At 44.8% G+C, this 12664-nt stretch overlaps 2 protein-coding genes across 3 annotated transcripts; both read right to left on the reverse strand.

Annotated features, from left to right (window-relative positions):
* Positions 1-8766: 8766 nt before the first annotated feature.
* Positions 8767-9369, reverse strand: LOC139444659 (ATP-dependent RNA helicase glh-2-like). The gene has a single exon (XM_071225587.1). It carries the CDS (start codon positions 9367-9369, stop codon positions 8767-8769), a length of 603 nt encoding a protein of 200 aa, XP_071081688.1.
* Positions 9370-10969: 1600 nt separating this feature from the next.
* Positions 10970-12651, reverse strand: LOC139445818 (uncharacterized). Of its 2 annotated transcripts, XM_071227047.1 has the most exons (3): positions 11763-12651; positions 11432-11664; positions 10970-11083 (listed from the first exon to the last, which is right to left on the reverse strand). In XM_071227047.1, exons 1-3 carry the CDS (start codon positions 12227-12229, stop codon positions 11073-11075), a joined length of 711 nt encoding a protein of 236 aa, XP_071083148.1. In that variant the 5' UTR covers positions 12230-12651; the 3' UTR covers positions 10970-11072. The 2 variants fall into 2 exon arrangements, with proteins under 2 accessions (XP_071083148.1, XP_071083147.1); XM_071227046.1 differs by having other exon boundaries at positions 10970-11664.
* Positions 12652-12664: the final 13 nt, after the last annotated feature.

Below are 12664 nucleotides of genomic sequence, written 5' to 3' on the forward strand. Positions count from 1 at the left end.
GATGGCTGTGGTCAGGATCTCTGTGGGATAGGCGTTTATACTTCCTTGGTCCTGTGTATGAACGAAATCTTGAGAGATTCGGAGAGATTCCTGTTGTTTTCTTCAATCTTGTTTCTTCATGGTTCGAGTTGATGATTGTTCTTCAGGGTGGTAGGCATACAGAGAGGTTACGGGATCGGGAGTAAGCTCAAAAGTTACTCCAGCCGGATTCTAACACCAGTTGTCAACGCGCATGTGTTGACGGGGAATTAGCTCTTGGGGGAATAAAGGACAAAATCGACATCACTGTCCCGGAACGCTTTATGCACAACATGTAAACAATAAACAACAATTGCACAATGAGCGGAATACCTGCTCTGACAACACAAACACAGCAATGAGCAGACTTTCCAGCTCAGGTGTACAAGAGGTGAGCGGATATCCAGCTCACCTCAGGGCGTTTCCCACGAGCAGCATATCCTGCTCGAGGTCGTCCCTATGCCAGCACTCGGAATACCAAGCCTGACTAACACCCTAGTAACTGTGTTATGGTAGCACATATATAGTAATGAACAACAATGGACAGACAAAGAGACAACGACGTTGCTTTGGACATATGGGCGTGATTAACAAACACAGTTCATGGGATGATCAATTAGGGCAATAAATGCCATACTATAAAAAGCAGTAGTTAAAGGGAAGTGATATGGTAGTCCAGGCTGACTGACAGTCAAAATACAATGAAATGTTGGTGAGGATTAACAACGGGGATTAGCGCCTAAAACGTAATGACAATTAAGTTATGGAGACATGGCTACAAGGTAAATTGCCCTTGAAGTCAAATGTACTGCAGACAATGGTAGTCATAAATCAGTCGCTATGACACAGCAAACCAACCAATCTAAAATCATTCTTCCACCTTTTACAGTTTGTAAACAGTAGTACAAGCATTGTGTTGAATGTAATAGGTACCCGCTTACCAGCTTCAGTAACAGACAGTATAGGGATGTCATTTGATTGATACGTCATGGAAACCGATAACACCACATTGGTCTGCAAAGCATTTTGATGCAATTTCATTTTGCAGGGATATCTCCTTGGAAGCCAAGTTTTGATGATAAATCAGTGTTTCACGTTCATTGTCACGTTCACTGACCAATTGGGGCACATGTTTATATATCTGTCGTCTAAAGCCCCGCAATTCGAGGTACAGAGTTATGTCCCTAACCCTTGCCAGGACACTGGGATCACGGGATTCGACATTCACTCTGATTTTGACCTTACGTTTCTGGATTACACCTACGTGGTAAACACCTTGGTTGTTGGTTGTTGGTTGTTGTTGGTTTGTTGTTGGTTTGTTGTTTAACGCCGTTCTCAACAATATTCCAGCTGTGTGACTGCGGTATGGAAATCATCGAGTCTGGACCAGACAATCCAGTGGTTGATATCATGAACATCGATCCACGCAATTGGGATGGATGACATGGATCAACCACATCAGCGAGCCTGACCACCCGATCCCGTTAGTCGCCTCTTACGACAAGCATGGTCGCCTTTTACGGCAAGCATTGGTTGCTGAAGACCAATTCTACCTCGGATCTTCCCGAGGCAAACACCTTTGACATGCATGACCTCATCGTATATGTTATTCAGTAAAACCTACCATGCTCTCTCAGGTAGATCTTCAAGCCAGGGGTGGTCTGCCCAGATAAGGTCATCCAATAGTCAACTGTGAATAGTTGGCACATCTTGTCTTGTTTTCGGTAGCCAAAGGCGGTGACACTCTGCCTAAGACTCTCCGATGCACAACGAAGGACACTTGAGCTCTGCATCTCGTCCACAAGCTGCAGATATGCCATGACGTAATATGGGTCTGCCAGACTATACACACCATCGAGCTCCTCCACACCAAATGTCGTGTTGAATAAAAGGAATACAATCGTAAATCTCATGTATATCGTAGCCATATCTGTGTGTCACTTACTCAGTCGCCTTGGTGTTATGCTGTATATTCCTCTTTCAGTCTCAGCAAACTTAAAACAAGTCTTCTAACAATATAAATTTTCGTAAGAAGCGTGATATCAAAACCGGATTTACTTTACCGCCAATAGAAAAAAATGTGTTCTGAAAAAAATCTTTCTTTCGGCATGTCGCAGAGGATCAACACTATGCTCAGAAACATTTTCCAAACGTTTTATGTCTTTTGTTACAATTGCTAATACGGCATCATTTGCCATTCACTATGTGATTGTGTTTGACACGAACACGATACCTGGGAATACAAAAGTCTGGTAATTGAGCTAAAGCAGTAATGTGGGTGTGTGGAATTTCAAGGCACTCTGAAATGTCACATGTTAAACATTGTTCTGTATTACAATACGCCCAGTGTACCTTCACCTCTTTACACCAATGCGCGGTTGTAAATAATACTCCATCATATAACATGAATAGCCGTATCTAATTACTTCATGTTTGTGATAACAGCTAGAAACTGAAATTTATTATGACTGACCATTAGTAGTGACCATTTGATATTCTAGGAACCTGAGCATTTTGGAAAAGAAATGATCACTGGGTCCTCTGAATCCACCCAATTGGGATCGATGACATGCATCCAAACCAAGTCAGCAAGCCTGACCACCCGATCCTATTAGTCGCCTTTAACGACAAGCATAGTCACCTTTTACGGAAATAATAATAATAATAAATTAAATCAAATTGAAATCATTTATATCATTGAATTTTCTGTCCCCTTTGACACTAATGTGATTGACAAGTTTTAGGAAAAACATAGCAAATATGCGAACCTCGCTTTCGAAAGGTCACGTTTGCATCCCTAGTACCAAGTTGTCCGACTCCCCATTATTCTAGGTGCCTTAGGTTGACTGACATTGGGAGAGTACCCGGGTTTGCTACCAGGAATACAGCCCTTCTGACAACCAGGGTAATGCAGAAGGCTGTGGTGTTGGGGAGTCTTCACATTCTTCGAAAAGTTCTGGGTAGGTTTGACAAGGCAGCGTTCCCATTCGCTGTCTGGGCTGCGTGTAGAGGGGACAAGAGCCCTGAGTTGTTGATGAGCCTAAGTAAATTTATAATGGATCAGTGAGCACTCGATTTTTATTCTCAGCTGTCAGGGGATTATACAACCCAATATTATATCATAAACTATATTGTCCCAGAAAATGCTGGAACCAAATATTTATACTTCAGATTGTTGGGGAAAGAAGAAATTCTCGGCCGCAAAAACACAGTTGCAAGGTGTTTTTGAATTCGTTTTTATTAAGGCTGATAGTCTTGATTCAGAAAATATATCTGGATTTGCAACTTTAGCTGAAATAAAGATCTAGTGTCCATACAAAATCAATGGCCAACCCACCCATCCAACCCAGAATATCAAACGGTATGTCTGTCCATACAAAATCAATGGCCAACCCACCCACCCAACCCAGAATATCAAACGGTATGTCTGTCCATACAAAATCACAGGCCAACCCACCCACCCAACCCAGAATATCAAACGGTATGTCTGTCCATACAAAATCAATGGCCAACCCACCCACCCAACCCAGAATATCAAACGGTTTTGTCTGTCCATACAAAATCACAGGCCAACCCACCCACCCAACCCAGAATATCAAACGGTTTTGTCTGTCCATACAAAATCAATGGCCAACCCACCCACCCAACCCAGAATATCAAACGGTATGTCTGTCCATACAAAATCACAGGCCAACCCACCCACCCAACCCAGAATATCAAACGGTTTTGTCTGTCCATACAAAATCAATGGCCAACCCACCCACCCAACCCAGAATATCAAACGGTATGTCTGTCCATACAAAATCACAGGCCAACCCACCCACCCAACCCAGAATATCAAACGGTATGTCTGTCCATACAAAATCAATGGCAAATCCACCCACCCAACCCAGAATATCAAACGGTATGTCTGTCCATACAAAATCAATGGCCAACCCACCCAACCAAACCCAGAATATCAAACGGTATGTCTGTCCATACAAAATATCAGGCCAACCCACCCACCCAACCCAGAATATCAAACGGTATGTCTCTAACAAAAATCCATGCCCAGCCACCGAGAATTTAAAGTTGTCAGTCCCTTATTTTACAATATCTTGACTTCTTCAATGTGGCATGGCGGTTCTTTGATGTTAACATGCACAGAGTGTTGTCACACAAAATCAATGAGCATTTGTTTATAAACAGACCAGGTTACTGAGGCTACCAGTTCCGGCTAATTAGTGCCACACACTAAGGTGTGGCAACCCGATAGACGTATTGTCCTTTCATGAATACCCGACGTTTCAGTGTAAATAAATTAATCAATAATTACAAGTAGCGTCATGACAAACGTCTACACCGGGAGAAATCAACTATCTTCCATAATGGGGACACGTGTGGCCCAGTCGTCTAAGGCGCCGCGATTCGCTGTGCAGAGTTGAGTCCCTTGGGCTCGCCAGAAACCTGTGATTGTGGGTTCGAATCCCGGTTCGCCCCGATTATGTTTCTAGGTTTGTCAGGACCATTACCGTGCTCGTGGGTTTCACCGAAGTGGTAATCGTCGGAGGCCTGAATCACTGCAGGCTTTCCTCCCACATTAAGCTGACACGCCTGATATGACTGGAATACTGTTAAAAGCGGCGCTGAACCCAACTCACTCACACACTCTTCCATAATGTTGACTCATGGAACAAATATTGTCTAAGTTGTCATACCGACCTTGTTACATTAACAAGGACTATTCGTTTTCTTTAAAAAAAACCTAGTAGATAGATAGATAGACAGATAGATGGTATTCAAGTTGTATTGTAGGCCATGGCCATTACACAAAGGTCACTATTCAGTGATGGAAGATGGAGACTCATAACATACTTTGTCTGTACATGTACTTTACACAGCTAAAACTTTACCGTGAATAATTGTGTCGATAACAATAAAGCATTGTAATTGTCTTGTTTGAAACCATGCGACTTATACTCAGCCCACATAACTGCGAGACATTCATAGATTAACTAATAATGGTCCCTGTTTTCACTGTAACCATTCTTATACACTGTATAAACTAGTTCTTGTATTGGTTCTTGTTTGTTTGTTGTTTAACGCCGCACTCAGCAATATTCCAGCTATATGACGGCGCTCTGAAAATAATCGAGTCTGGACCAGACAATCCAGTGATGGATATCGTGAGCATCCATCCACGCAATTGGGATCGATGACATGCATCAACCAAGTCAGCGAGCCTGACCACCCGATCCCGTTAGTCGCCTCGTGCGACAAGCATAGTCGCCTTTTACGGCAAGCATGGGTTGCTGAAGACCTATTCTACTCCGGAATCTTCACGGGTCGTATTGGTTCTTGAGATGTATCCCTGATACAATCCGAAGGTGGGATGAGAACTACACCTCAAGCATGTCATAGTACTTCTAAATATCTCACATGATAAACGACCCGTGAAAATCATGGGTAGAATAGGTCTTCAGCAACCAATGCTTGCCGTAAAAGGCGACTAAGCTTGTCGTAAGAGGTGACTGACGGGATCGGGTGGTCACGCTCGCTGACGTGGTTGATCCATGTCATCCATCCCAATTGCATGGATCGATGTTCATGATGTTAATCACTGGATCGTCTAATCCAGACTCGATTATTTACAGACCGCCGTCATATAGCTGGAATATTGCTGAGTGCGGCGTTAAACAACAAACAAACAATCAACATGTTAAAACATTATTTCACGTCAAAAGTATGCTGATACATACAACTTTGTCGCAAAAAACGAAAATGAGAGCGGCACATTAATAGAAACGTATACAAGAGAATAACTGTAAACTAGCAATGATGACACTAGCTTCAACATACTTGCACGTCGTCGTCGTCATCACAGGAACTCGATATTGCTCTTTGTAAAAATATACGACCCATATTTTATGTAGTATAGGGGGTTTATATTTTTTCAAAGAGTAAGACCCGTGAAGATTCCGGGGTAGAATAGGTCTTCAGCAACCCATGCTTGCCGTAAAAGGCGACTAACGGGATCGGCTGGAATATTGCTGAGTGCGACGTTAAATGTTGTATATAGTACTTTTCACCCATTGTAGGTGCATTCAGTAAATTGTGCATCCCCTGTGTAATATATTCCGTGTTTTCAAGGGTGTAAGTAAATACATGTTGAGTGTCTCGTCCACGGTCTAAGGGAAATCAACCTGTCAGTCCTCTGTAAGTTGTGCCGCTTAGCGCACTGTCAAATTGAATGCGCTAACATCATTGGCTGATGTATTTTTGTCAGCCATGTTTTATGAAACAAAAACTGATGTGACCCAAATTCTTTGTTGTTTTCAGGTATGTATGATAATTAACGGTCGAGATAAGACCACAACATATGTAATTATGTAGATAAGAACATGTAGAGTTGAAATAACCATATTTGGCTATGTAGGTAATGTTGTAATTAGATAATTACTTGCTTAACGATAACGCTGCGCCCAGTCAGTGTTCACGGACGACATGGTCGGGAAGGAGAGTGAAGGTAATTTGTCGTTTTAGTGAGTAAGTGAGTGAGTGAGTGAGGTTATACGACGCTTTTAGCAATATTCCAGCAATATCACGGCGGGTGACACCAGAAATGGGCTTCACACATTGTACCCATGTCGGGAATAGAACCCGGGTCTTCGGCGTGACGAGCGAACGCTTTAACCACTAGGCTACCCGACCGCCCCTGTCGTTTTAGTACTCACACAGATATATATATGATGTGTATCGCTGTCAAACATGTACACACACTCCTCAGGCAATGTTTTCAAGCAAAAGTTAGAATAAAAAGCTATATTTGTCCACACCTCGCTGATCGTTCATATTTGAGGTCACGTGACCTCCCACATTTTCATGTACATCGTTTAGCATATTTTCGTGGTATATTTTGTAATAACACACTTCAAGCATATAGCCTAATCATTGTAAAGTTAACGTTTCTACATTAAAACATCATAATTGAGCTGAACCAATATCAGTTACACCACATTCCATGTCATTGCATAGCATGTCTCAGTTAAAGGGAAGTAATTCTTGTTTACACACTGATTTTACGACACTTCACTATGTAATGCAGTTGGACTCAATACTCATAATATAATCTGTGTAATTTCTTAGTTTTCATTTGTAATAACAAACTAATGGGAGTATAATTCATTAAGGTATTATTTTCACACAGAACATATGCCAAATATATAATTAGTTCACTTTTATAGAGTATTTGATGATTTATGCAATGTTGTAATACAGTATGTAAAATTAGCATCTTATTGGTGTTATGGTTACCATGAATGCATGGATTTATCTTTGATAGTTTTTTGAAAGTTGATATTAATGTTATCAACTAGTTCCATGTTGACATTGAAAATATAAGTAACCAAGAACTAGTCGGGTATTATAATACTTTATTGTATGCCTAGTATAGTTAATGAGTGTTGCTATTTTATCCGTTGTGCCACACCAAGTTGAAAACTTGAAGCATAAACATGATGTATCTTTGTCAGCCATGTTTTATGAAACATAAACTGATGTGACCCAAATTTTTTGTTGTTTTCAGTTGTCAATCTGAGCGATTGTGACCTGCGTCACATAAACAACAAACAATTCAAACCAAACAAAGAGCAATATCCAGTTCCTGTGGTCGTCATATAGTTGGAATACTGCAGAGTGCAGCGTTCAACAACAAGCACAATTAATCCAATACATACAACACATAACACATCCCCCTGAAGTTCTCCAAATAATGCATGTACATGTACTCACATTCAAATACGTCAAAGTAAGTCAGTACATAAACAACGTCATTCTCTTGAACAGCAGAATTACTGCACATCAGAAGTAATAATTTCAAAGTAAAGATGTTATTTTCATTTTCAACAAAATCAGTAAACGAATTATTATGTCACTGGATTGTCTGGCCCATACTCGCTATCACTAGATTGTCTGCTCCAAATTCAATTTGTTTACACTTATTTTTTTATGAAAATTGTGTGTGGCGGTTGCTTACCGGTGCACCAGGGCATGCTTACCTTTTCGCGAACACCTGTTATCTTGTCGTTTTTATCTATACAAGGAATAACAATAGTAGTTAAGTACCTCGGTATAGAACCACCTCAGGATTATGGAACCACTCAGGATTATGGAACCAAGATGGCGGCACATCCTCTGTGACGTCACTTCCGGTCACGTGACCTGCGCAGTGCATGATGGGACTCTGCGCGTGCGCCTCCAAGATGGCGTCGCTTCCGTTTCCGGTGGCGTGCGCCTCCAAGAGGGCGTCGCTTCCGTGTCCGGTGGCGTGCGCCTCCAAGAGGGCGTCGCTTCCGTGTCCGGAGGCGCGCGCCTCCAAGAGGGCGTCGCTTCCGTGTCCGGAGGCGCGCGCCTCCAAGAGGGCGTCGCTTCCGTGTCCGGTGGCGCGCGCCTCCAGGGGTGGCGGTGGTGGAGGGAGGGAGGGAGGGAGGGAGGGAGGGTGGTGGTGGTGAAGGGAGGGAGGGAGGAAGGAAAGGGGGAGGAGACGGGTTCATGGTGGGGGTGGGTGGGTGGGAGGGTCGTCAAAGCAAAGGAGGAAAGTTGTCTTTCGGGAGAGATGGGTGGCCCTGAAAAGGGCCGTTGGAAAACAAACTGGAAACTGGAAACTGGAAACGACAGGAAACGTCAGGAACACTGGAACACTGGAACACTGGAAAAACTGCAAACGATGGGACACTGGTAAAAAACAGTGGGGTAGCATGACCCCATGCGTTAGTCACTTTGTTCAGATGATCTCTCTTCTTCATCCTCTACTTCCATCTCATCCTCGGACTGAAGGTGTCGTCGGCGCTTTGAAGCGTGCTTTCTTGAGAGGCTTCTGGCCCGTTTTCTTTTCTCTACAAGAGGTGTGATGTCCGCCCGGAGTTGTGCGAGGCATTCTTTTAGGTCGAGGACATCGACGTGCACGTCTTCGATGAGATGAACCACTTGTGTCACGGGTGTCACGGGTGTCACGGGTGCCACGGGTGTCGACGTGGACGGTGTTGCTGACGTTTTCTTTCGACTGGGTTCTGGGCAATCTGCAGCGAAATGACCCAGGGCTTGACAGTTGTAACAGTGGTCCAGGCGATGGGGAGTCTTCTTTCGACTGGGTTCTGGGTAATCTGCAGCGAAATGACCCATGGCTTCACAGTTGTAACAGGGACCCAGGTTCCGATTCTCCTGCTTCTCTTGACTGTTCATCTTCGGACAGACATAGTGACGGTGACCTTGAGTGCCACACTCGAGGCATGTCACTTCAGGGCAGTACAGGTAACTGTGACTGTCGGTCTGGCACTTCATACAACTGTATCGAGCTGGCATGATGGGTTTCATAGAATGCAGTGTGTGTGTGTGTGTGAGTGGCTTCGCTCTTGTTTTGTTTTTTATAGGAGAGGTACTGACATCCTGCTTCCTGATTGGTTCCCCAGGCCGCGCCCCCGATTGGTTCGTTTCGGGGTCTGGTCTGCACCTCGGTTTTCCAAAACGGACCGACCCCTGTGTTTCTTTTCCATAGGAAATGGATTTTACCATGGGAGAGAAAGCACAACCCCGGTTCGGCCAATCAGAGTCCCGCATGACCCGAGCACGGTCTCTGATTGGTCGACAACCCAGGCTTCGGATTGGTCCAATTTCGATCCGGTTTTTTTTATCGGGGTGTGCATTTCGATCCTGTTTTGTTTTTCTTCATCCTACAGACCACAGAACACGACTATGAGTTTTTAAAAAAAATTTAATCCCCTCGCTCACATGAACCAACACCACAAAACAAAAAGTCACAGGATGAGGGGGCCGTCCCTGTGACTTTTGTGAACACTGGGGGTATGAACGTCTGTACACTTTGAAAAAAGAAACGTTGTCACTTGGGGTGAACAAGACACTCGACTCTTCTCTTCCGTGCTTCTTGGGACACCAAACGTCTGTATTTTTCGTTCACTTCTCCATCAGGACAAAACACACACAAGTATTCGCAGGGCACTTTGGCGTGCTTCAGATGTTCTTTCCAGGGTTGGTCTGTGGCTTCCCATTGGCGGAGTGCCACACCGCAGCAATAACAGGTCACACAGTCACCTTGTCCTGGATAGAAATAGCCAGCCATGGCCATGTCATACGGGGTCTGGGTCATCTGTTTAGGCCACGTTTTAAAAGATCTCAGACGTTCTTGAAATGAATCATAGTGAGGATGAGAAGGATGACACAGGGTGTAAGAAGGAAAAGGTCCCTCCAGAATGTCACTGAGTCGCCACGTGTCGTCCCTAAAGAGGGAATGTTTTCTCGCTTCTTGTTCTCTCGCCTTTTCAGACACCCACTCGGAATCGGTGACAACATCTCGGGAGGATGACATGGCATTCATAGAACGTCTTTGCTCCATGATGACGGTGACTTCACTGAAAGAAGGTCTGAGGGTTCGCCTGCTTTTATGAAACTCTCCACCCTACTCCCTTCCACGGAAGGTCATGACCTTAGCTTCCACCTCCTCCACCTCCTCCACCTCCTCCACCTCCTCCACCTCATCACGTGACGTCATCCTGTGTTTGGGTTGACGGACACATGGCATGATTCGTGACACGATCCATGACATGACATGGTACACGGGGAGGGGGTGTGGGGATCGATGCGTACTGGAATGACCGACACCAGGCAGCTGATCTTTCAAGCATGGCCTTTCTCTTTTATCTATTTTTTATTTTAATTTTACACTTGGGTGTGCACTGACATGACAGATGCACAGACAGACGGACAGACAACGTCAACGACATCTCAACTCAACCTCTACCCTCGGTTCGGCACTCTATTGGAGTTGAGATCAATCAAGACACAAAGAGTCAGTTCAATCAATCACTGTTTAATCATGAAAAAACCCAATCACAACCAGATACAATGGAAATACGAAAAGTCAATGGAGGAGGGAGTGCTTTGCATGTCCCTACAACAACAACAACAATAACGCGACAACGTTTTCCTCTTCCATCTTCAAGCCCATAAGAGGTGGTCCTCCCTCAACCCTGTGAGAGGTCCATCCGTTCAACACGTACAGTCTATGGTCTCCCTGAAACAGACATGACACATCACTTGATCACGGTTGCAGCTTACGTGTTGACAAGTTCTTCGAGTGAAGAGGAGGATCACCATAAGATGTGATCCTCAGCAGATGTGATAGGCATGTCATCATGTGTCATTATGCGGTCATAGGTCAACATACTACAAGTACAGTCTATGAGCTCCAGACCACAGGTATGACACATCACTTGCCCGCTGTTGCAACTGATGTATCTTAACATGTTGTTGTGTCGGCAAATATGACATCCGCGTTGTAGGGGAGTGAGTTGAGCTTCTCCATAAGGATCCAGGTCAACGTCGTTGTCATCTTCATTATCATCGCAAACCAGGGGCGTACCTGAGGAGTAGACATGAACATCTTCCGGGGATGTTGGTGACCAAGAAGCCTCAAGCAGGGGGAGCGTGTCCAGATCCATGGAAGGGAGAGTGGCCAGCTTGAGCGCTTCATGATCCTCACGGTCACCCGTCGCCATCGTCACAGCAGGGGCATTCGGTGAATAGGTGGGCTCCCGAGGGGTTTGTTCCCACCACTGTTCTAGCACGCCCTGGACTGAACTGACATCAGGGGTCCTGTCAATCATAGGACAGAGTCCATTTATCATAGGAATAGGTCATGAATATGAATCACATCAAGAATGACTGAGACAAAGAAGAGCAAGGGTACTTACAGCTGTTCTTGAGGAGAGATCTTCAGAGATAATTTCTTCCGTGATCGTCTTTTTGCAGGCGTTGCAGGTTTCAAAAAGGATGTCCCCATCGTTTCGATGTCTGTGGTCGCTGCAGCCGTTGTTGCTGTTGCTGCTGTGGTGGTGGTGGTGGTGGGTGTTGCTGCTGCTGTGGGGACCACAACGACTGTGGGCTTGCTTGTCTTTTTCTTCTGGATCTTCTTTATCGTCTTCTTCGATGTGCCTTTCTCGGGTTCAGTCAGCTTCCTCATCTTTGAACGTATCTGTTCGCACATCAGGTTGTCGCCCTTCGCACGTAACTTGGCGTACGCGTCGTCGGTCTTCATCTTTAAACACAGCAAGTCGTACACTTCACCCCACAGTTCAGCAGTCATGTCACCGTTCCCATCTCCACTGCTTCCTTGGCCACTCATGTCGCTTCGTGTCTTGTCATTCAATCGTTTCGACATGATGTTGTCCGGATGTTCTGTTCGTTGTTGTTTCTTTCCAAGTCTTCACGGAGGTGTGTCAACACTTGATGGTACTCTCTCCAAACACGTGTTTCTTCCAGATAAAACGCCAACAACCAACACAACGTGAGGAACATCAATCAGAGGGGGGCGATGTGGTTGCTTGGTCCGTTCAGTGAAAAGTGATGACCGGAGAGCATCGGGCGTATTAAAAGCCACGGAGGTCCTGCTTTCTGATTGGTCCGTTCCGGTGTCTGGTCTGAGTCTCCATTTTTCCAAACTGGACCGACCCTTGTGTTTCTTTTCCATAGGGTTAGGCTTGTAGCGTGAGAGAGAAAGCACAACCTCGGTTCGACCAATCAGAGCCCACCATGGCTCGAGCACGGTCTCTGATTGGTCGACAACCCAGGCTTCGGATTGGTCCGATTTCGATCC

This window comes from Haliotis cracherodii, unplaced genomic scaffold (genome assembly GCF_022045235.1).
Source record: "Haliotis cracherodii isolate W230 unplaced genomic scaffold, xgHalCrac1.p SCAF_6, whole genome shotgun sequence".
Classification (NCBI taxonomy): domain Eukaryota; kingdom Metazoa; phylum Mollusca; class Gastropoda; order Lepetellida; family Haliotidae; genus Haliotis; species Haliotis cracherodii.